At 44.4% G+C, this 25,484-nt stretch overlaps 1 protein-coding gene across 6 annotated transcripts in view; it reads right to left on the reverse strand.

Moving 5' to 3' along the window:
* Window positions 1-25,484, reverse strand: part of rbfox3a (RNA binding fox-1 homolog 3a) — a 553,817-nt gene that overhangs the window by 38,637 nt on the left and 489,696 nt on the right. For 5 of the 6 annotated variants that reach the window (XM_028041392.1, XM_028041387.1, XM_028041388.1 and 2 more), the window contains one exon: window positions 8,224-8,526. In XM_028041392.1, the coding sequence (XP_027897193.1) occupies window positions 8,224-8,526 (303 nt within the window). The remainder of the gene's footprint in view (window positions 1-8,223; window positions 8,527-25,484) is intronic. The other variant, XM_028041391.1, reaches the window with a different exon arrangement.

Here is a 25,484-nt window from a genome sequence, read left to right on the forward strand (position 1 = left end):
ATCGCCTTTATTATTCTCATTATCATAATCACAATCTCCACTGTAATGGCCGTCATTTATTTGGTTTTTATGGCCCATTCCGAGACGGTGACATACATTGTTAGCGGTGACAGTTGTTTGATTCAAGGTCCCGCTCCGCCTGGCCCGCGGCCGTCCAGGTAGCTCCACCTGAGCCGCCGACCGGACGCCACGGATTGGTGACAGAGAGGGACGAGCGGAGAGCCGTGTCCTCGCGCGTTGGAGGTTAATAGCCTGAGCGGCCATGTTGGGCCCAGGGGTGACACGTTGCAGACAGATGCTGGACCGCGGAGGGTGACAAGGTACCGGAGCCCCTCGGGTCAATCTGTTTCATCGGTCACACATGACACACTCGACCTTTAGCGTATGTTGCCGGGCTGCGGCGCTCCGCTGTCCTCCAGCTCTGTCTGTCGGGCTTTTTATCACGCGTGTTTGCAGACATCCAGATTAACTTTCAGCCGGTGCGCAGACAGGCCAGCAGCCCGCTGACATCAGGGCCAAGCACACATTCTGGGAACACAAACGCTGAATTGCTGACTCCGAGCACCTCAGACTGCAAACTACTAACTCAATAACTTCGAGTGTCACCGAGATCCGGGAATGCTGCCTGCGCGCCGCTGCTCCCGAGGCTCCAACCTGCCTGCCTGCTTGTGAAACGGCGCTGTAGCAGTGGAAAATAATTACCGCTGTATTACCATAGGAGGCCACCTTCAGTGGCACTTTACTGTCCCGACAGCTGCTGTCACAGGGAGGAGGAGGTGGGATGCAAAACACACCGTCACCGCCAAAGCCAGCAAAGCTAAGAGTGAGAGAGCTGTCAACTCCTGCAGCTCTCTGGCTTCCTGTTCAGTCATTTCTCTAAAAGACTCCCTTGCTGTTATTTGCAAATCGCCTGCAAAGTGCTCTGCTCAGCACTTTCCCCCTCCTCGCAGAGTGGCATTACAAGAGCATAATTGAAACTATCTGATTGGAATGCTGCCAAGCAGGTAGATTACATCCGATTAAATAGGAGCCGGGGTGGGGGGGCTTCGGAGTCTTCGCTCACAAGAATTATAATGCCCAGGCCTTAATTCATTACCCTCCTCTTCCGGTTTGTTTTCTCTCTCTAAAGAAGCTGCAAATATAAGCTCTCCATCACCTGGAGGAGAGGCTGGTGACCCGGCTCAGCCTCCGTCATTCCTGCACAGGAGGCAAAGCGTCCAGGAGTCTACCTGCTCTAAAAAACCACAACCCGGTTAGATTCCTGGGATTTTGGGGAGATTTTTATTAAAATTCTTGTTATTTCAATGCAAAGTGTTAACTTTGATCCTGCTTGAATTATATCAAAGTTTTTTTATCCAAACGGACTAATTTAAACTACTGAAGGGCCACAAAATTCACTAAATTAAAAATGCACAAATGATTATATTTTAATTATTTAAAATGATTTTTTAGATTTGCCTGCTCAATAATGAACAAAATCTTTATGAAATCTGTATATCATCACTTCAAAAACATCAAAATTATTTTCTTGTGGTCGAACAAAATAATCTCAAGGGCTACAAATGGCCCCTGAGCCACACTTTGGACACCCCAGGCTTATGTGGAGTCACTTAGATCAGCTCTAATGCGAAGGATTGGGATCTGTTAGGCAGATTATTTAAAGCTAACAGTATTTAACTTTTAAGAACAAGGCCTGCAGTGAATGCTAATGCTAGTTAGCATGACCATCGATGACAGTTTTTCTGGAACGATAAGTCACTTCTCCTCCAGTAGTACATCAAGTAGCGCATACATAAAGTGATTGACAGCACTAAGACCTTCCTCCTGTCTCTGATTGGTTGTTTCTGACCACGTGGTTTATTTCTGCAGATGGCACTAAGGCAACAGGGAGGAACAGTTTTAATAAATATGTAAAAAACATACTTTTATCAAAGTTCTCCCTTTCTGATTGATGTTTTAGTGATTTGTTGGACATGTAGACTCGGTGTCAGTATAACAGGTCCAGTTCAACCTGAATTTGGTTAGTGGGAAAAGAAAATGTCAAACTTTCCAGGTCTGTAGGAAACTTCCTTGGATATATATCTATACTGACACAACAGAGCAAGAAAAAAGCTGCAAACAACAGGAGGGGATGAATTTGCCTTTCCCGAGGCTGAGAAATACCACGGTTTTCATTTTTATTTATTATTTCACATTCAGAGGCAGCACTCACTGTGCAGACCGGCAAAATGAATGGTGCTCCTGCGAGTCTCAGAGCCTCCATGCGTGGGACTTTGGTCTGTAAATTTTGGGGTTTTAAATTTAGTTTTAGAGCCCAGAGTCACTGTTGCGGCCTCGAGCTCAGAAATCATTCAGTACAAATGGCCGCGTCATGCCCGGCGCCGTGTTTACACCGGCCCAAACCCAAACAGGAGCCGTAAAACTCCCAACATCAGAGAGCCAATCGATCTCCTGCTGCAGTACTGTCTGAATATTAACACAACGATGCCTAGGAGCGTCTTATTCTTGATGAATTGGGATGTCGGCGAAATGTTTATTTCAAAATGCTAAAATCAGAGAATCTTTACATTGTTTATTTCTGGTAATTTTGGCTTCCAGCTAATGAATTATGTTCTGAGAACATTAGAATATTAGATCAATAAAAGACAGGATCTTAACCCAGACATTTTATGATAATCTCATGTAATGACCTAAAGAAATGATGCCCTCTCTGCCAGCAGCACCGATACACCAATTCTTATTTTAGATGGACGTACTGTTCAGTGGGCCAACATTTCTGTAATAGACTCAGTTTTTCAGAGGAATCTGGGTTTTCATTAAGCCAGAATCATCAAATGTTGATGATTCTGATTCAAATCTAATTATTAGGATTAATAATTAGATTTGAGTATTTTGTATTTTTGTGAATTGAATTCACTTCTTCCTTCGCAACATGTAAACAAAAATGGAGTAATGTCAGATTTTAGTGGTTGGAGGATTTCTCTCTTGTCTTTAGTAACAGACCTCGAGTCATTTCTCCAGCTAGTGCTAGCGTAGCACGTGTGTTTTGGTTGTATTTACCCAGAATGCTGTGCACTGTGGACCACTTCCTGCTTCAGGTGTAAATGCATCCTTAATGCATTTATACCTGGAGGTCATCTTTCTGTACGTTTCTGCTCTGGTTTTGAAAATGTGCAGCAGGACAAATCCACTCTTCCTCCTGGTTTACCGTTAGTTTCCGACTGTTTGAGACGTGGAAGCAGGTATTGCGATCATTTAAACTATTAAACCATCTGAGAGTTTGAATCTCCTCCCACCGCCAGCGTCCCTTTAATGGCGGCCGCGCGCCATCAGCACAGCCTCTGAAAGCGACACCCTGCTGGCATCTCCATGCTTTAAACACGGCTCAGCAGAGACCAGAGCGCGTGTGTGAGTGTTTGCATGTGCCCGTCCATGTTTTCTGCATGCTCCTGCGAGTGTGTGTGTGTCTATGTTATCACAGTCCCCCAGAATACCCTTTGGAAAGTCTTCATGCCGCTGACACGGGCTGTGAAAAATCTGGAAATGAGTGCTGCCCTAATGCCACTGCCTTAATTTGTTATCTGAAAAGAGAATGATTACTCATGAAATTCAACCAAACCTCAGACTATTTGAGCCGAACCAGATAACGAGCTCGCTCCCCGGCAGCCCTCTGCTACCCTCGTCTCCAAGGATTTGGAGAAAAGTTCGGCGCTGCCTCTCTTCCTCAGGTCGCCTGCTTTCAAGTCAGCTTGTTTGAACACGATGCCGGGCCTGCAGACCGGGCAGCGGACAGCGCCACCTTCCTGGTAGAGACGCAGAGGGAAGGAGCGAACGCTCCCTGAGCCTCATTAAAACACACACACACTCCGCTCTCTGTGGGGAATTGACACAGAATCCATACGTTTCGCTGAATTCTCACTCACTTGACTCTTTTTAAGTCTTTAAGTCAAGAAGATGTGCAGAGCAAAGCGTCGTGGTGGGGTGGAGGAGCTGAGCGCAGCAGAGTCGAGCCAGCAGAGGGGGGATCTGCTCCTTCAATCTGTGTTTCTGCAGGGTGCCCTAATCAAAGGCACCCGGGCCCGTCTGCGGCACCCAGAGCAAACCGGCTGGGCCCGTCATTAAAGGCAGCGAACGCAGCAGTGGGCGACACTACACCAGCGGCCCCCGAGGATTAGGCTCTGTGTTTACACCCCACTAATCTCATCCCTCTGTCCTCCCCGAGAAGAGACGGCTGGATGCGGGGAAAGGAGATGGAGGGGAGCGGGGAGAGCCAGGCGAGCTCTCATCTCTCCACGGCGACCATCTCTGGGCTTTTTCTCACAGCGGGCGAACAGATGAAATGAAATCAAATGCGAAACGGAGAGAGAAGGGAGACAGGGAGGCATCGAGCGGAGGAGTGGTGTTCAGTGTCAGAGAGGGGGAGGAAGACGAAGGAGGAGGAGGATGGTGAACCTCCTGCCAAGTCCCCCCTCCCCTGCCCCACTTTAAACTCTCCTGCATGTCAGCCATTACTGTAAGTGCAGGATATAACTGTGGAGCAGTTGGAGAGCCTCACACAAATCTTCAAATCAAACATTGCTACATTACAAGGCGATGATAATGCGCCGCTGCTCGGCTTGTGCTGCCTAAGCACTTTTTCTGCTGCCAAATATTCATGGCTGTGCAGTAATTGTGAAGCCGGGAAAATGGAAGTGTTAGCAACGTTCTTTATGAGTGACCTGGATTCCTCTCAGAGGGGCTGCGACCTCGCCGTGACCCCCAGTGCCCCGCGCCACCAGAGAAGAAGAAGAACCCTTCTCCTTTCATCTCTAACCACCTTTTATAAACATTAGAGCCACACTAGTCGTCTTCGCTTTTATCTGAAACTTTGGATGTAAATCCCGAGTGGAGGGATTTGACTCTGAGGATGAGGCGGCAGACAGCAGGAAGGCGACTTTCACGCTCAGACTGATCCGACTGGACAGCAGCTGGAGTAAAAGGCATCTCCGCCGTGCCGCTTTCACCGAGGGCAGAGAGGGTGAAGGGCGTGTCGCTCCGACAGAGAGACCAACTCTTTCCTGTCAGATAAAATCTGATCAGCTCTGCTTCTGCATCTTCAGACATCTCAGTATCTGAACTTCCCTCCGAAAACGCTGAACATCAAGCAGTCCCTCCAGTTTTACACGGTAATTTACGCAAAATCAACAGATCCCGGCATTTTTTGCGCCAAAACACATTTGGAAGTTTATTGGAAATTAATTGTCAAAGACATTGGTCTTAAGTGGTGCTAACTCCCACCTGTGGGTGGCAGTATTTCGTACATCTACTACACTGATCCCTCTGCCTTACTTGATGTAACGTTATAGTCCCTGACTGAGATGGCAGGTAACAAAAAGTTACATTTACTGTCACACATTAGCAAATTCCTTGCAAAAATTTCTGAAGTAGCGTCACAAAAATCACAAAACAATTGTGAAATCTTGGAGCAACTGAAGATCTGAATATAAATAAAACCCAGAAATTTAGTTCTATCTATTCATCGACTCTTCGGCCATTTTTCTTCAGTAAACCTGTTTAATCGACCCGTTTCACCAAACCACATGGCAGCAAGTCAAAGTTTTAGGCATCTTGATCACAAGTTGTTCTGAATATTTCAGAGCTGCTGATCTGCAGCGATTTTTCACACGCAAACATCTTTCAGGTTTCCAGAGAACTATCGTTCTGAGGATGGAAGTGTTTCAGTATCAGCAGCCTGATCAGAGGTGGTAAACAGACCAATAACTCCTGGTAACAACCACAGTATGTGGACACACAACTAGTGAAACCTTGAATAGATGGGCTACAGCAGCAGACGACCAGTTTCTGAACAGGAGACTAAGGTGACAATTTAACCCTATCCATCAAAATCCAACAATAACCGACTGGAGAAACGTTGACTGATGTGATTTCAGCTGAAGCGTTCAGAGTCAGAGGACGGCAGAAACAACACAACGACTGAAACTAACGATTATTTTACTGATCAATATTTCTGACGATTAATTGGGTAAAAAAATTGATTCCATCTCCAGATATTTCATGTAACTACTGAGGCCTTTTTATACAATAATAGAAATACATTGAAAAATGCAAATAAACAAATATTCAGTTATTTTTCAAAATAATAAAATAAACATTTTGTTGTCTAAAATAAAGTTGCAGCATTTCTTTAGTGAACATTTTAGAAATCGTTCTAAAATCAACATGTGAACCTTTCTGCTTAACTTATCAATACAATTGATTTTTTTTACTAAAAGCTTGTTAATTGGATAGCAAAAGGTATTTAATAAGTGATATTTTTTTCATTTGAATTTGAACCAGATGAAGCTAAACCTGAGTTCTGTGTAGAACACATTTACAGACAAAGATTTATTTATTTTCATCTTAAATGCAAAACGTGCATATTAATTACTGCTCTGAATATGTCCGTCTTTCAGCAAAATGCCTTTTTTTTGAGTCTGTGTATTCCAGTTGGCAATCAATCAATAACTAAATTAGTTGACGATTAATCATGTCAACCCTCTAAAGCATGAGTCCAGGTTATTTAATAGTGTTGGAGATATTTTCTTTGCCAACTGAGCACCATTTAAATGCCACAGCCTATAAATCAATAAAGAGTCTCTGGGATGTGGTTATTTATGGTTCATAATGTGAATATTTTGGTGTTTTGTTCTGCAGTCATGGGAGATTTTTACAGGCTTTGGTGGGCGTATTCTGGGCCGGCTGTGTCTGCTTCGAGCACAAAACCCGCAATTCTCTGAGGCAATGTGCAGAACTTCCATATGCAACTTATGTTGACATAATAAAGCTACAATATGGTGGGCAGTGGAGACAATTAAAAATGCACATTACTGTAGTGCAGATGGGGCCACATGTGCAAGTTAAATTATGCAGAAAATAATTTTCTAAAGTCTCCTGAAACAATCTGTTTGCACACCTTGTTTAAAATCATGTACAAACACCTAAAATTATGATTTATGTGGAGTTTAATTAAAGCTAATGTCAAGGCTGAAGGCAGCTGAACTAGAGAAACTGAGACAACATGTTCTGGTGTTAAGATAAACTGGATGTTTCCTGTTCTGTTTGCTAAGCAGCTTCACTTCTAAACCACAGCTGGTCTGGGCTTGTTTTGCTTTCAAAATGGCTGCAACAACTAAAGAGCGCTCAGTCATTTCTGCTCAGGCTGGAGGCGCATCTCAGATCAATTACACCATTGAATCATCAGAAAGTTCATTCACTTTGGTAATTAATTCAGAAGTGAAAAATATTCATACTAAAGGAGCCCAGACATTAGATGGACACACTGTTCATCAACATGTCTGTATTAAAGCTGCAGAATGCAACTTTTAAAATAATAAGTTTTCTATTTATTCTATTTGTTAAAACTGTCACCATGTTCTGACAGTTTGAGACATATAATCTGTAAAAAAATCAATCTCATACTGCCGTCTGCAGAAATGCACCGTTCCTGATCAAAAACAGGCAATCAGTCAGGTAGAGGGTCTTAGCGCTGTCAATCATCCTCATGTACTCGCTGCTAATTGTGCTGATGGCAGAGAAACAACTTGGAGTTACAGGCAAACCGTTTATCCGCCCTAATCTGTGGTTATGCTAACTAGCGTTAGCATTCACAGCAAGCTATGCTAGTTCCCTGTTGCCTGAGGAAAAGCAGAGAACAAGGGGGAGAGGGATGAGCAGCACCAGGCAAGATTGTGACTGACAGCGCTAAGTCCCGCCTCCTGGCTCTCATTAGTTGTTTCTTATCATCACTGAGAGAAAACAGAGATGATTTTTTTAGATTATCTCATAATATTCTGTCACGGCATAATGGCAGTTTCAACAAATATGTACAAAAAAATATGTTTTATAAAAGTTACATACTGCAGCTTTACATATTAATATTCAAATTTTCTGAGAAACTAAATTTGTAGCTTTTTATTTGTCGTAAGCCAGAATCATCCAAATGATCAGATGTGTGTGTGTGTGTCTTTCTGAACTGAATATATATTTTTCCTGATGATTTGTATTTACTGCGATGCACCTCCAGTTTCTGGAACCAACATTTCCCTGCAGACAGAGATGCAGCTAATTCATGAAATTTTACAACAATATTTCTAACAATATTTCTCATCTTTTCTTAGTTGCACAAAAAAGAATCACAGTTAATCAGTTAATGAAGTATAAAATGATAAGAAGAATATATTTTACTTGCTGACAGCGTGTTGAGAACAGTGTTTGCAGGTGATGAAGGGCACTGACCGGTGCGGTCGTGGTGGCGGTGATGGCGGGCGTGCTGTTGTCAGTGCCGGCCGGCTCGCTGTGCGTCTGTGTGGGCGTGTACAGGGTCATGGCGTGCTCGGGCACCCGGCTCTGCCCGGTGTAGTCCTGCGTCGGGAGCGGGTGCGGCGTCGCAAACTCTGCAGGGATGCCATTCTGTGGGGGAGGCGGGTACTGGGCGGGGGTGTAGGGCTGGGCCATCGCTTCAGGAGGGTTGGTGGCCTCTTGGTTACCCTGCGAGAGACACACAGCGAGAAGGGAGAGGAAATTAAAGCTACAGCTCGTTGTTGGGCTTGTATGAGCAGCATGAAAGGCGTCCGGGTTCCCTCCTGAGACTCAAAGGGCAACCGGGGAGAGTTGACCTGCCAAGCTTCAGAGCCAAGAGGAAACAGCCATCATATCACGTCTCAGCTCACATTAGAGGAGCCCTTGATCATCGCTAATGAACATAGTTTACATTGTAGAGTGTGGCTTACAGTTAGAGGGCCAAGAGTCAGGGGGAATCTCAAAGCACAAGAGGAAAGATCAATTAATTGATCAAATTTTGATTAAGCTCTTTGATTTCAGTGACAGGTCTGTTAAACGAGCAGCTGCTCCCTCAACGAGATTCCCTTTAATACTTCCAGCAGAAGGCTGCTTCCCGCTCTGAGCGCTCGCTGGCCCGGCCCTCTTCCTGTCTCAGGTTAGCAGCTCACAAAGTCGGCTTTTATGCTTCTTTCAGGAAAATATTTGTTGCCTTTTTCTGGAAAAGTTTTTACTTTTTTGTTTTGTTCACATTTCTGGCAGATTTGTATTCAGATTTGATTTGGGCTCCAAACAATAAAGAAAACCAATAAAACTGACTAACAAAACAAACTAAAGGCTGTACAACCACCCCTACACTAAAACAGAATCCTCTTAAAGAAAGAGACAAAGAGGAGAACGATTAAACATCCAAGGGAAGATTATTTTATCACTTTCATGTTTATATTTAAGAAATTGAGTCCTTTTTCCCGACCATTACTAAACACTGTTAAGCAGGACATGATGACAAACAAACATGAGCAAAAGCATGACAGGGAGGAAAGACAACAAAAAGAGCTGCAGTTTGAAACCATCACAGCTCCCAACAAACCCAATAAAGTTTTTCATCTCAAGTTTTTTCACTTCTTTTTTCAGGAAAATATACATTTTATATAGTTTTTAAATGATTACTTTATTCTGAGTATACTATTTTTAATAACTGCACATTATTTTTCTTGTTGCAAGTTTAGCCTTCCTGTACAGTTATTCCTACATAGTTTTGTACCTGCATTCTCACATTTACCTTAACTTTCTCCACTGAGACAAAAACAGATATTTCTCCTCTATTCTATATGATCATACTAACAGTGCAGATGTTTTGCTCTTATTATGACATGTAAATATTTTTACTTTGACATCCAAAATGTCTCAAAATCAGCAATATGTTCAAATTGTGTTTTATTTTTGCTTTTTAAGTAGATTGTGGTTTTATATTAGTTTAATCGAAACAAGACCCTGTTAATAAAGTGCTGATTAGATTATGATTTAATGTTTTTTCTCTTTCTTGAGTGAGAAACTTTCATTAAAAACCAATGTTTAGCCCCTAAAGCTGCCTAACAGCAGCTCCCATATGCTGCCAGAACTCCCAGTATGGGGTATCTGCACCACATGTTTTTCTTACCCCCCCTGTCTCCGCTCCTGACTTTAGTGATAGATGGGCCTTCGCACCGAAGCGGTTTCACAGCCCCTTTGTCTCGTGTGGATGCTTGGGATGATGAGCTGCAGAAATAATGGACTTTTCTGGCTGGTGCACATTGTTAAACTCGGTAATGGCTGGACTACAGAAGTGCGTGTCTTATTGTTGCGAAGCACTAGTCTCTGAGAATCCGGCCTAATGAGCAGAACAGTGAGATCAGTGCTGCTGGAGCGGATATCCATCCCGGCATTAAAAACACTGAGGGAAAAGGTGAGACAATAACACCACAATCCAATAACACCCCCTGCAAATACCCTCAATCACATTTAAAGATACAGATCATGCGAGCGCAACACATAACTCTTTAGATAAGAGAGGAGAAGGAAAAGAAGCAGCCAGAAGTGAGGCTTTATGAGTGGCAAAAAAACAATAACGGTAAACAGATAGAGAAGTTTCTGTCTGTTTCTTTACAAGCCGGCTGCGGATGGTGAGATAGTAGATAAATGGGTTTTATTCCTCTCCGTTTTATTTTGCTGCAGTGGTTCTTGGCCTCTGCCTGCAGATTTCCAGAGAAAGCTCGATCTGGGCAGGAGGCTTTAATGAGAGGAAGCTGAGCAACACTCTGCTGTAAATGTAGTGGAAATAATTCTGCTCTGACGTGTTGGCAAACAAAGCTCGGCCTAAACTGTGCGCTGCCAATTAACGAAATGCTCCATTATCTAAATGAAAAAAGAACGGAGCCTTGAGAGGAGCTGACCAGCCTCCTGCTGGAGGAGCCGACCCAAACACCCCCTCCTCCCGCTTTTTATTACTCTGTATTTCCATCTCCTCTGTCTCTCCCTCAATCCTCCTCCCCCTCCTTCCCTTTTATGCTCATCTCTTCCTCCCTCCTCTCTTTTTATGCAGAAACTTTTTTAATCTCTACCCCTGTGCTCTACTTTTTCTCTGCCTCCAGTCATGGCATTATATAACACACTTGCAGTGCAGGGCATCCTAATTCAAGGAAGCTCTTGATGTTGGCAAATTTCAACTTCTAAGCGCCCATTTTAAAAGGAGAATGGGGTTTGCTACCTCAAAAAAAAAGAGGATGCACCTCCCGGTAGGAGAGCTCAAAGTACCACCGGATCCTGTGTCCTCCTTTAAAGCGGCCTGCGCCAGCCGTCAACACATCAACAGTCCGGCGGAGGCAGAGCGCGCTCAGCAGCCCCGGAAACAAGACAACACATCAAACACTGCTCACGTCATTAAACAGATCAAAGCTGCAGGTATTTCTTTTATTTAGTCGCTGTCAACACACATGCCCATAAACGCCGTCAGTGTTTTTAAGAGTTTACAGAGAAAAACCGGCGTCCACTTAAGTTACAGCTCCAAACAACCTCACACGTCTTAGGAGGTTTGGTATCCAGGTTGGGATAATAGGATCTATAAACACGGTTTCCATGCAACGTCATCCTGTGTAGCACGCAGGCTGGCGTTGCACATTCCTTTGAGGTTATGATGGAGCTGTGGAAGCATCATATTCATCTTCTCATTGATGCCGCTCTGTGTCTGCCAGGCGAACAGGTGAGCTGCACCACCAGCTGATCAATAAAGCAAGAAAAATAATGATCTGTGCGCTGGAAAGAAAATGAAATCCCAGAAATATTGTTCTTCTTGTCGGCCATTAATAACAATTAGAAACCCGTCAAGCGGAGTGGTGCATGAAGGAGTCACAGCTGAACAAAACCAAATGATCTTCATCCTAAACTGTTTGGATAAGCAACTGGTAATGAGAATCAAGGCCAGCCTGACCTGAATTGTCTGAATAAACACTTTGTTGCCGACTGAAAGAATCTTTCTGACCAGAACTGAAACTCTTTATTTCCCTAAAAACCCGGCAGTTTTTCCAGCTTTATTCTTTCTTCTTTCATCACAGCGATGCTTCTAGCTCTGCTTTCTTGTTTGTTTTATCCTTGTTTATTTGTTTGACTATAGGTAAGTTTAGAGTCTGTGATGTAGTGTTTGTTACTCACCGTGTCTCAAGTTCAACTGAACTTGCTGAAGTGTCTGTGTGTGTCAGGAACGGAGTCGTTTTGCTCTCGTCGGTCCGGACCTTGGAAAAGTGCAACTAGGACTGAGAGCAAGTGGCACGAAAGCAGCATCGCCGCCTGCAGCTGCGCATCAGAGGAGGAACTGTGCTACAGTGCTGCAGCGCCATGTCGCTGCTGTTTCAAAGGGCAGCAAGGCAAAAGCAAGGAGGCGGAGAGTACAGGCCTCATTAGTGAAACACAAAGTAACACTGCCTCTCGTATGATCTTCGCCTTCCTCTGATGTATGTGACAAACGAGTTATTCAACTGGAAATAGACTGGGAGAAGAAAAAAGGCCCATGCAAATCAGGCAAGCTGCACTCGTCCCAGAGCGCCACACGCCCTTTTCTCTGGGCCGAGCCAGGCCCGGCAAACATCCTCAGTGCCTAATGAAAAAACCTCTGACAAAGCAGTCAGGTACGCTTCACACCTCATTCTGCAGAAGAGATTGCTCTTTGTTACGGCCGCAGTACAAGTCGTTGTTCTATTGGCAGTGTTTATGGGAGGGGAGCAGCTCCTTTGCGACATTTTAATGCCCTCCTTGCATGGCCTGCCGCCCCAATTCACCTGAACCTCATTTCCACAACCACGATGACGAAGAGTAAAGGCAAGCAGAGGGAGCAGCCCTTATCGATCTGCCATCCTTCCCTTCCCTCAATCTTTCCCTTCACTCCTTCTATTACTGAAGAGCACAATAAAAACACTATCTCTAATCTTAAGCACTCTCCTTCTGTAAAATTGGATTGGAAACCCTTACTTAAGGAGATCACTTCTGGAGTGGAGTTTCTGATTTTACAGTCCGCATCAGGAGCCAGGGAGGTCAGAGGGCGCTCATGGCGATGCCCGGCGCTGAGGCGCCCGTCTCAGAGACACTCAGACACTTTGACTGGTGTTAACCCCGCTGCACATGGTCAGAGCTGAACTCTCTCTCAGCAGGTACAACCGCCTGGCTGCTCGCCAGCCATCCCTGATCCTCTTTAGTGGAGCTGCTCAAATACAGGAGCTGTTAGCAGGAACTCATAACAGCAGAGTGCCGCACCGACTCATACGTGCGACGGAGGGTCAAAGAGCAACGCAAAGGCAAAATACGGCAGGCGACTAATTGCGTTGCATTGAATCCGGAGGGAAATCACTCAAATGGGAGCGGGCTGATCAATCTCAGCGATAGGAGCCGTGATGGAGTGGGCAGCTTTATAGCTTCAGCGCGCTCACAAGCAGCCTGGATCATTTTTCACCAAAGGCCTTTTTACCCAACATGCTTCCTGCTGTACAGCAGTAAACATACATTAAGCAGCTGTGCAGCGTTTGAGGAGGATCCACACTGAATCTGAGAGAACACACGCAGACAACGCGCTTCGTCAATATCACACGATACAACATTTTCTTAAGTGGACCGTAAGCAGTTTAGCGTCTGAAAATTGTTCTCTTCCAAAGGCTCTGTAGAAGAACGCTCATTTGGTTTTAATGACTGGCTGACAGTGATGGTGGAAAACCGGCGATAAATCCCGCAGGGCCGTCGCAGGGTGTAGAGAGGAAAGCAGCTCAGCGGAGGCCAACGCTCGGCTCCCAGTTGATGCAACACAAACGAAACACCGAGTGGTGTTCAGCCAACTACATGAAAGCCTCTGGTTGTTCTGGTGCTGATGCTCGGTTAATTGTAGCCCCGCACGCCGACAGTCGGCGAAGAGACGACCCGAGATGATTTCTGCAGGCAACTGGCATTCATTTAGTCTTGAAGGCGCATAAATAAAAGCCGTCTAGCCGGGTCCATTTTAATTAGGAGAGCCACATGATCTTCTTCTAAGTCTCTGTGTTCACACTCACCAGAGGCTGCAGCATGTGTTAATTACAACCACATGCCACACAGCGAGTCCAAGGTGAGCCAGGAGAGGGAGACGGAGAGGAGGTAAACAACAACAATGAAACAAAACCGCTTCAGCACAGATTCACATGATGAGCCACATATTTGGTGCAGCGGCTATTCCCCTCCTCCAAGTCAACCAATTACAGCAACGCAAGTGAGAACGGAGAGGCGCGGAGAAGAAGGCCAATTTAATGCAGATTCACCCCCCCTCACCCCCGCCCCCCACCAGCACAACATCCACTGCTGTAGGTTTATGATTTCAAATAGGCTGGGGAGCGGGTTATTGTTTTGTCTCACATTTCCTCCTCTGCAAACTCCCTTCTTTCCATTTTTCCATCTCATTTGAGGAAAAATCAATTCATGAAAATAAACACTGAGTGTCTTCGCTCTGCGTCTGACTCAATTTGGATTTTGTGCATGTCTCTCTGCCGCTTTTCTGAGAGGCTTAATCGTTTTCACATGTCACATGTGTTTCATCCCCTCTAACCTGATTTTTCCTCGTTATTGGTAGCACTTATTTGCTCCACGGCCTCGGATGGAGGTATTAGAAAGAGAGTTCATTTTCCTCAATCCCTTGCTGATTTCTTCATTACGCTGCAGCCGAGGCGCCGTGTGCGAAGCCTCGCATCGAGATGGGACTGCTCTTAGCGCCGCGACTGCAAGTGTTACTATACCTTAGAGACGCTGCAGCGCCTCTTAATAAACAGAGCAGACAGAGGATCACTTTGAACTCTGGTGACATGTAATGAACCTGTCTGTCTCAGTCGCACAGGGCTGTCTGGGGCTCCGGCGCCGCCTGGTAAAAATGCAGATAAATAAATAAAGGAAAACAGAACCAAATAAAGCCTGCAGGCCCTGTGAAAAAGCCATCAGTTCCACTTGGTTAGACTCACAGCATTTTGCCAACACCATAAGAGGAGATAATTGTCGGTTTCAGTGCTGATGCCTCTTTTGTTGCATAACAGATATTTACATCTGGGACTAATTACTTCACACTGGGTGTCAAAATTTGGATTAACTTGTGGGAAGCATCCAGTTTGGTGTTCAGACTTGGAGACAAAAGACAAGCGCACTCGTCTGACCCCAGCGGAAACAAACCGCAGAACCTTTTCAGCTACTTTTCTTCTGAAGTCGTCAAAACAAAGTGAAACTGGTGTTAAGCTATTAAAAACTCACTAAAACTGAACGACTTCTTTCAGATTGCTATTGATCAGACCCGGGGAGAAGGAGAATGATGCCTGAAAGGCGCGACGATCTGCTCATATAAACCCGTAAAGCTACTCCACAGTGTTGTCTTCTGAGATTCCTCAGGGGACGAAATGACAACATTTGTTTTAGAACCAGCTGATTGTCATGTTAATTCAGCCCCCCCTCCCCCACTGTGTGCGAAGGTTATGATACGGGGGCCAGAGTTCCTCGTGGGGACAAAATGTCATTACTTAAGCATGCAGGAATCTCAACATGACATTCCTTGACCGCTGTGACAAAGGCAAACATATGCAAATGTGGGAGAGTGCCACTCTCATTATGACCCCTGTCAGGGAGAGTTTGACACCTCCCTCTGGACCCCGAACATGTTCGTGGGGGAAGGAGCCCCGATAATGACTGAACGCTGGCAGGAAAACAGGTGTAGCTCTGCCTTATCTCTTCTAGTCACTCCTTTTGTGTTTGCATCTCTCTCTCCAGCCTCGGTTGGCCTATTTGCTTCCTCCTTTCTCTTTTTTTGCCTTCATTTTGCACTGAAAGGAGAGACAGGTTTACAAGGCGGGAATTCTTTGAAGTAAAGAAGCCAACTATCGCCGCTGTAGCCAAAGCTCATCTAATCAGGGGCTAATTCCAGTTATTAAGATTTGAGAGATAACTTTGATTTATCACAGTCCATCTACCCCGATCGGTTAATCACTGTCACGCTAAGCTCTTTTTTAGTCATCCTTTTGTTTCCACTCCCTCTGGCATGCAGGGAAGGGGAATAAGAGGGATAGAAGAGAAGGAAAGGGAGAAGATATTAACAATATTAATGACCCGTGATTCTCGTCTCCTTAATGAGAAGGGTTATTAACTGTGATTATCCATGATGAAATGGTGGTAATTCTTGAAAGCTTGGGAAAACTTGTACAATCACTCGTTTGCTGATTCGCTCCTGTGATGTTTAAGAAAGAAGGTGAGTGTTTGGAGAACTGGGAGGATAAACAGGAACGCTCGCCGCGGGAAGCCTGGAAGGCTAAGGCAGCCATTTGCAGTTCCAGCGCTGTTTCACTTCTGAGAGTTCTTCACACAGATGCAGCCAAACTCTCAAGTGTTTCTCGCTCTTTAAAAACCACCTGGCATGCCACCGCCTCACCTTCTCCTCCTGGTGGCTAACGAGCGGGCCAACGTCGACACCCAGTCGCCCATCTGCTGCCTGACACTGCTGAGTGGCTGTTTGAACACCTATGCCGCTTTCGCCAGATCCCTGATGCAGCTTTTCCTCGGCTCGGCCTTTTTTCATCCCAATTATAGGAAGTTGCATGCCTGTGGAGTCCCTGTCGGCTTCATATGATTCCCTCAACGGAGAGGAGGGAGAGAGGGAGGTGCTGGTGCTGTCTGGTGAATCATTGATGTGCAGTCATACTGTTTCATTGCAGATCCGTGCGTGTTTGGAGGGAAAGACGGGGTTAGGCAACAGACAGATAACAATTCTGAATTATGCATGTCCGTCCGCTGTGAGGGGTTTAGGGTGGGATGGGAACGAGCCACACTCACTTATCCCTGGAGACAAATTTGGATAGAAAAGATCTGGGCGTAGAGGAGTCGGGTCCATCCGACGGCTTCAGACGTCTCTTTAGCTCCTCAAACTCCTCGCCACACGGAACCCTGCGGGTGATCCGCTCACCGGTTCAGCAGACGATCATGTTGGCGTTCAGGACGACGCATTTGTTTTAAAAGCATCTCTAGAAATTTAAAGCATGTAAAAGTGTCTCCTAAAATCACTGCTGGGCCCATTTGGGATAATAATCCCATTTCTACATGCCACTGAAGCTCTCGCTCTGGAGAAATTGGATTGTTTGCATTACTGACCTGTGGAGCAAGGCACTCTGGGAAAAAAGCAACAGCCTTGAGGCTTTATTAGATTCAATCAGTCTTTCATAAACAAAAGCTCACTTTTGAAAAAGGTAAGGGAAATCTTCTAAATGTGAGTAAGCCAGCACTTTGTGGACACACTCCATTTATTTCCCCCAATTAAATCTCTTTAATTGGATTGAGGCCTGGCACCTGGTTTACACTCTGTCAACCACGCAATCCACAATAATTGATGCCAAAGCCGGCGTGCGTATGTGTGCGCACGCCCGTGGGATGTGTGGCGATGGGGGAGGAGGGATTTAGAGCATGTCTCACTACTCCACAATTTCACTCTGATCAATTTATCAATGGCCCGCCTCGCTGTCCCGCAGCATCCACTGCACCGAGATGGGAGATGCCTCTGCAGGACGCAGGGAGGAGGAAGCAGCTGCAGCTGCATGTGCTATCTGGACGCATCTGCAACTTGTATTTTATACTAAGCCACTGTTTGATTTAAGTCTTTAATTATTCTGGATTGGGAAAGCTAGCTGCATGTAGCGCTGCAGATTTAATTACTTTAAACATAATGGAGTAATTGAATTTTGCATTGTGTGTCAGATGTTGATGACATTTTCTGAACCAGGTTTACCAGTTTATTGGTAAAATGTAAACACTTATTAGCATGATAAACAAAAAAACAAAATTTCTGTCTTCAAAGCTGTAAACAGGAGGAAATGTGTCCCAACATGGTCATACTCACTTACTTTCCTTCAAAGTTGTAAAAGCACACGCAGCTTTGGGTAAGCACATGCTAATGCTGCAGATTTGCATACACACACTTCCAGAACCGTGATCCACTCCCGAATACAAATTGCTGCGTGCCCACACGTGGAAACACACAGAGATACAAATCCGAGAGATGCATCATGGCGCGCTGACAGCACCTTTAAGACACTTTGAGAAACGCTCGGCTCCTGAATACCGAGCGCCGCCGCCACCGCTGCCGCCGCCAATGTACAAATGGAGAGAGGCAGAGACAGAGCGAGGGGGAGGCCAAGGGAGACCCAACACAGTAAATAAAAATACAATTTCCTCCACTGACATGCCCATTCTGTTGGAAGCCTGACTCTAATTATTCTAAGCACTTTGAGGGATGGCTTTCCACGGCATTAATCTACACATCCCACTCGCCCATCCACAGCCGATGCACTTTTAACTACATGAGGACGCCCGGAAAGTCCACGTAAAACCTCAGGAGGAGGAGATTGACTTTGTACAGTTATCAGCTGAAGTGCTCTGCCCGACTGAATCTTTCTCTAAATCTCACAACCCCATGCAACAATTTTCGTTTTCAATTTCAAACAGCACATCTCTCCTCTGGCAGCGGGTAACACGTACGTGTTGCTCTGCAGCTCAAAATAAGTTGCTGAATTCTCATTACAGGGTTTGTGTGCAAGTTTCCCCTCTGGGCGGCAAAGCACTCGAAGCTCATTTGAAACCGCGCCAGATCGATAAATCACCTGGGACCATCAATCAATCAATGAGCTTATCGATATTCGCCGGAAGAGGCTCCTCCCACCGAAAGAGGAGGCCATCTTTGGTACAGAACATGTCGGGCAAATGGGCTTTTAACATAATAGCTCCGTCTACTTGTGCTGAGTGCAAGATTGATGCCATGCAATGTTTACATGTTTACACAAGCTGTAATAGTGATACACAGCAGGTTCTGTTCAGCACACACACACACACACACACACCCACACACACACAGAGATGACTTCAAAGATTCATGTTCATCTAAACCCAACAACATCAAACCACCTTTAAGCTTTCTGATAAAAAAAATGGATATTCAGTTTTGCTGCAACATCTCAAACATTCCCCTCTTGGTAGAAGCAGAGATCTAACCTTCCTAATTTACCACCACTCTTCTTTAGGTGGAAAGTTGTAGTAACAGGGATTTTAGCTGAAATAATCCTCGTTCTTTCATTGAAAACGTGAAAATTAAAGTTTAACCAAACAATGCCTTCGTTTTAATCTTCCTTTTCACAAAATAATGGTTTACGTTCGTTACGAGCAGCAGCAGAAACCTGGCAGTCAGACATTCCCCCTTATTTCTCACTCTCCTTCAAAACTCTCATCCAACCCCCCTGTGCCCTTTAGCAAAGCACTTTTACCCCACAACCAACCAGCTAACCGACCTAGCTGCTTTTCAGCCACAGGCGGAAAAGTGAGAGTGCGGCTCGAGCGAACATGCGAGGCTGAGAGCGAGCACTGCAGGAAAAGAGGTTGCACACTCAGCAAACACACACGGCGAGAAGAGGGGGTAAAAAACCGAAAGGAATGAATGAATAAACAAGCAGGCCGGGAAATAAATAAATAAAGTTGTCATGTTTTTATTCAAAGGGAAATTACTACAGTTGAGGACAGAGTGCAGAGAATTTGTTTCTAAAACTAGTGGCTGGAAAAACATTGATTTGCATTATGGGAGAAGAGGCAGCAGCATTCGTTTTCCATTCAGCCACATAATCGAGGACGAGACTTTCAAAGAAAAGTAGCTGCTTGTAAAGAGAGGAAAAAAGACAGGACAGCATTGTAGGATAAGAACGGGACTGACGTGACGCGCGAGTCAAGTGTCCAAACACTTTGTTGTTGTTGCCCCCCCCCCACGCTGTATTTATGGTATTATTCTGCGATCGTGTTCCTCTGGTGACAGTCTGACCGTCCTGCTGCAGACGCCATGACTGACAAGATAATAGACGCTTGTACATGAGACGCATCGCTGTTGTTTTCTTATTTCTGCGTGTTTCAATCAGAGGAAGTGATGCTTTGAAGGTGATTTTATTGTGATTTTCTGATCAAACAGAAAAGAAATTTATTGAAAGAAGAAAATCTCTGGGATATTTTTCTCTTTATTTGAATTTAACTGGAAGAGTTGTTTATCTTGGGACTTTGGTGTAAATGTATAAAAAGCTTATAAATAAATATGTGGTAATTGATCTCTAAGAACTTAAAAACTTTAACATTAGATATGTTGTGGTGCCAGGAAAAGTCCCCAGACTGGGTTAGTGTTTGACAACCTCAAACCTCTAAAAAAGAGTCACATCACATCTTAGCTTAAGCTCAGTCAGATTAGAGGACAAACCTTAACTCAATTTCTAATTAAATCCAGGTCAAAACTTTGACTAGGCCATTGTAACATGACTCTGTTTTGATCCAAGCCTTCAATCATATCTCTGACTGCGTGTTTATGGTGTTTGTCCTTCTGAAAGTTGAACCTCCACCCCAGTACTACACTTCAAAAACACAAAATCTTAAGTATTTAAAAGTATTTTGTCTGTTTCTGGTGTGAAAATCTTAATACAATTAAAGTCAGACAAAACTAACATAAAAGTAAGTTTTCAGCAATATGTACGAGATTGCTTTAAGTCGGTAACTAGTGCATGAATTATTCTCTTAAATTGCTGAAAACTTCTTATTTTAAGTGTAATAAGATATTTGCACTGGAAAATACTTGGTAAGATTTAGTGTTTTTGCAGTGCAAGTCTTCTGCAGCCTCTAACAAGCTTTCCTCCAGGATTTGGCTCCATTCTTTTCTTCTTTAAATGTTTGTTGTGTCCCATTAGGGATGAGCAACATTGACCTAAAATTTTACCCCAATATTTTGTGGTAATTGTTTTCGATAACAAGGAAATACACAAGAATTTGTTTTCAGCAAATCATTTCTCACTGCATCCAGCCAGAGCCATAAACATTTATCTAATTATAAAATCTACACCCTTAGAGCTTCAGTTACATACAGTAATACAAACACACCACCTACCATCATGCAGTAAATACATTGTTTACGTTTTGTATCAGATTTTTCTATCCATTCAATGCTTTGCGTTTTCCAATCTGACACAATTGATGGAAATAAATGGCTGTAATATTCAGCTGGTAGGTACTGACTGATGTCACTGATTTACTTTCCTAAAAATAATAACAACCAAAAAAAAGTGAAACTTGTCAGAGTTTATGAAAACATGGTGTTTCAGAGTGGGTATCCCCACAGGCCAATACACAGAAAATCATATTTGGGCCACATTACCAGATGGCAGAGACAGAAACTCTAGCACCGTAATGTTGTTTGTATACTGTAAGTTACAACCTGCAGGCCTACTGGGGCCTGTCAGATATCCAGTAATGATGGGACATGAAATACAAGCCTCTCTAATTGGAGACAATCTGCACCCTGCATCTGGATTCAAACACACGTGTCATCAGCTCATTTGAATTCATAACCACCAAAGTTTCTGAGCGACATCACAGCCTCTTTGTCTAAATTTAGCCGTTTATTTTAAGGCGTTTATCCTTCTGGTTAATGACCAGAACAGCCAGCAAATTGATCCGGTTCCCTGTGCAGAAACTTCCCGATCCAGACCCTCATTTGTGTTCCTGCAGACCCGCATCATATCAGAGCCGGCTGCCTGCTGACATCCAGCAGTTATTTAAGGAATCTGCAGGATATATTGGTGTAACCTGAGCACACAGACACACATGTATGTGTGTGGAAGCTGACACAATGAAAACAGATTGCCATGGTTGCCCCGCAGCTCTCCATCACGTCTTAGCAGAATGAGGGAACGCGAGGCCTAAGGGTCAGCTCCACCACCGCCTGCAGACACACGGCAGCGGGCCCAGCCATTACTGTTAGCTAATTGGAGTTTTCCTCGGGGTCAGGAAAGCCATCTGCAGCGCCGTTACCAGCAGAGACCCCCACTCCAACAGCCGCGCATTGTTTTTAACACCGCTGCCTCTCTCTCTCCACCTTTGAAGAAGGAGAGATGTGGTGTTGGGGAGGGGAGTTGGTTAATAGGAAAAGTCTCTGTCTCCTCTGTGCGCCATTCATCATGTCAAATGTTAATATCTTTAAAGGTCACTGCGAGTCATAAAGAAAAAAGAGCCTTAGCTAAACTTTCCCTGGGATTTCCAGAGGTCTAATCACCAATCGCCAAATCCAAAGTGTCTCTTTTGATTGGCTTTTGATGGCCTCATTTCACAGCGATTCATAACACAGAAAGGGACATTTAGAAGAAAACAGCCAGGTAATTTCAACATAATAACATGAAGGGATAGAGTTAACCAACTTGAGAAAGGAGAGAGAAAAAATAAAGGCCAGAGGAAAAAAGCAGCAGCAGCAGCGGCGGCGGTGTGATTTATCCAGCCGACTTGGAGCTGAAAAGCAGCAGGCTGCTGCACAAAAAAGGAGCATAAAAGCCAGATAAAATAGAGGAAGAAAGGGTTGCGGGAAATAAGAGAGGCAGAGGAGCTAAAGACTGCTACTGTCTGACAAGTGTCACACTGGCGCTTCGATCCAGCCTTCCTCCTGCGCTAATGACTGTCAACACGACAAGCAGGGCCGTCTGAAGGGGGAGAAAATTACTCGCTGAAAAGCAATTGACTGACCCCCATCATTTCTCAGGGAACCAGTGACCTGTGAATATTTCATTATGGGGAAAGTCGTAAGGCCCATAGAAATGGGGGGCGGGGGCCGTCTGGAGCCAGGGAGGGAAATCAGGGGCCAACCCGTCTGCCTTTCTGCTCCTACAGCGAATATTTACCCAGAACTGATGCTGAGGACATCAGGATGGGACAGAAACCGGCGCTTAAGAAGTAAACTCTTCACAGAGCGGGTCAACGCATCCTTTACCCTCCGCGCGACATTCGTCTTACAACGAGAAACATCGGAGGCCTCGCAATCAAGAGGGGCAGCTAGAGAAAGAAAAGACGAGAAAGATGAAAGAAAATCAATCCCCCGGCAAGCCTGATTGATCGGTGGAGTTTTGGACAATTTCATCAGGAGACTCCACTAACCAGAGATGACACGACCCATATTGGAGGCAGAACGCATTGTGGAGATTGATACCCGCATTAGAGGCATCAGGTCGGATAAACATGGGCTCCGGCAGTAAATACACGGGGCCCGCGTGCCCCCTCAATGACGACTTAATGCCAGAGAAATCCTCACAGCCCACACTTTACTTCTCAAACTTTGGCTGGACGGAATAATTGAGTCAATTAGGAGCGCCGTAATCCGTGGAAAGGATCTTCAAAAGGAAAATATACAGTCAAGGTTTGGGTTTGGACTTAAGGATATAAATAAAGAGAGCTTGGAGATTGTCTCTGTTTATCCAACGATGGAGGGAAAGAGCAGAAGGATTATATCTGATCTCATTCAGGAATCTCAAGATACATATTGACTTCCACTGTTGGCTGTTTTAGTGAAACTTTAATTCTCTTTTCTTGTGGAATAGTAGCTTTTGAAACAGGATGTCACAGTTAGGTGTTAAACGATATTCCACTTGCCCTGCGACCGGCGCTGCGATTTCATCAGGAATAAATTTACTTAGATAAGAGCAGCAGAATGAAAGTATAATATCATTTCCTGGTCGTTCTGACATTTCTCCTTATTCCTCATTACTGCAAGACAAGCTTCAGAGATGGGAGGAGAAGGAAAGTCAATAAGCGCATCATGATCCAAACTTCCAGTGAATCCTCCGGATGAAAAGCCGGTTCTCTGCTCTTCGCCGGGCGTGTCAAACCAATGGAGGGAGGAAATGGACGGGGTGGACGAGGGGGAGGCGCACAGGGACAGAGGGAATAGTGCTGATCGAGCACATCGGCCAAGAAAGCATGAAATACTACATTACGGAGGGAAAAGGACAAAAGCAGCCACCAGGGTCTGATCATGTCGCCTGACAGGGAGGCAGGGGTTGGAAGTAATCACGGGTCACACGGGCCACATGACTGATCGGGCTACAATGGGCAAAGCGACAATTTCTGCGGCTGGTAAATATTTCAGCAGTCCTCTGTGTTCCCGCGGAGGTCAGGAGAACTCCGTTTTAAAACACAACAGACAGCTGCCTTTAATAAAACATCGCACATAAACAGAGCAGAGCTGCTCACACTCAGAGGAAACTCACTTATTTCCACTGGAGCCTCAACGGATCGTCTTCCAGCAACCTGCCTCACTCATTCTCCGCTTGATTAACGATTACATCCTCACAAATACACACAAATATTTGTTTGCAATGCCGTTGCTCTGCTGTTCCTGGAGTCATTTTATTGTTGTAAAACTTTTTCCAGCTGCAGATTAACTCCAGATTTTCAGTAATTGGCTCATTGGATGAGCTAACCAATGAATCAGACGGTCTCTAATTACATTTCTTTGATCAAAATTAATGCATCTGTGGAAAACAGGGAAGACAAAACCTGCGAATGTAAATCTGCTCAGCTGCATTACTGATAGAATAATAATTTACTGTAAGAGTGGAGCGAAATATTGATAAGGCAAAAATAGTGTCATCCTTCACTGCACGACACATGCATCAATAAGCTGGTGTCGAATATCTAAATTATTAAATTAAAGCACTTTCAGGAGATTTTTCTGCTTCCTGTGTTGCCATGGCTACTAACAGGCAAATCCTGGAAATTTTACAAAATGAGATTTTCTGATGCTTTAGTAATTTTAAAGCTTTGACACTGATCCTCTAGGATTGTTTCCAACAAAGTTAGTTAATTTTTTAATTCAGCTCAAAACACAGGTTACATGACTGAATTATAAATAAAGAAAACCCCACATTCATTGCTTTAAACAGTAGTGGACCAGAAACCCAGTGGACCAGAACCAGCAGACGACACGGCACCCCATTGATCAGACTGAGGAAAATTAACTCTGGACTTCACGAGCCGTTCCTCTCTTCCTACAGACTCTGCTACTGTGATTTCTAAATAAAATGCAAACTTTATTTTGATCTGAACCACTGAGCAACAGTCTAAACTCCATATTCTGGATTTTCTACCACATGTTTTCCTTCCACTAAACATTCCAATTAATATGCATCTCCTTTTGTAAGGAACCAGCCTTGTGTAGAATGATTGAATATAAGGACATAATGGTTTTTAGATGGGTAAATGCAGTTTGCATCACTACGTTTGTCGGTGGTTGTTTTTATCAAGAGGCAGACGTGGAAAACGAAGCTTTAAAGGAATGCCGTATCAGCCTAGTTTGTTGATTTTCACTGTTTATTTTGAAGGAAATCATAAATATTTATTTCCAGTTTTGTTTCAAAAATGATCTGTTCCTGGAAAATTTCACTTCCGGACGAGAAACACCAACAACCGCCAGACGTGCCACAGTAACGACGGCCGACCCATAAGAGGCGCTGCAGCGTTTCCACGGAAACACAGCAGAGACAGTGATGAACACAGGGAGCATGCACACAGAGACACCTGGGGTCAAAGGTCAGCTTAGATGTATTTTTTGTCAGGACTCCTGAGAAACCAGCGTTTTCACACCAGCACCAGAAATCCCATTAAGAAGAAGAAGAATTACTTTATTCATCCCAGCAGGGAAATTATTTCACAGTTACAGCAAGAATTTTTTATACACAGTGTCAAGAAAATCCGAGCTCATCCCACTTCCCCATGCTGGAGATTTTAGTTTAACAGTAATAATAAATAAAGTTATCTTTAAAATG

The sequence above is a fragment of the Xiphophorus couchianus genome, chromosome 16 (assembly GCF_001444195.1).
Source record: "Xiphophorus couchianus chromosome 16, X_couchianus-1.0, whole genome shotgun sequence".
Lineage (NCBI taxonomy): Eukaryota > Metazoa > Chordata > Actinopteri > Cyprinodontiformes > Poeciliidae > Xiphophorus > Xiphophorus couchianus.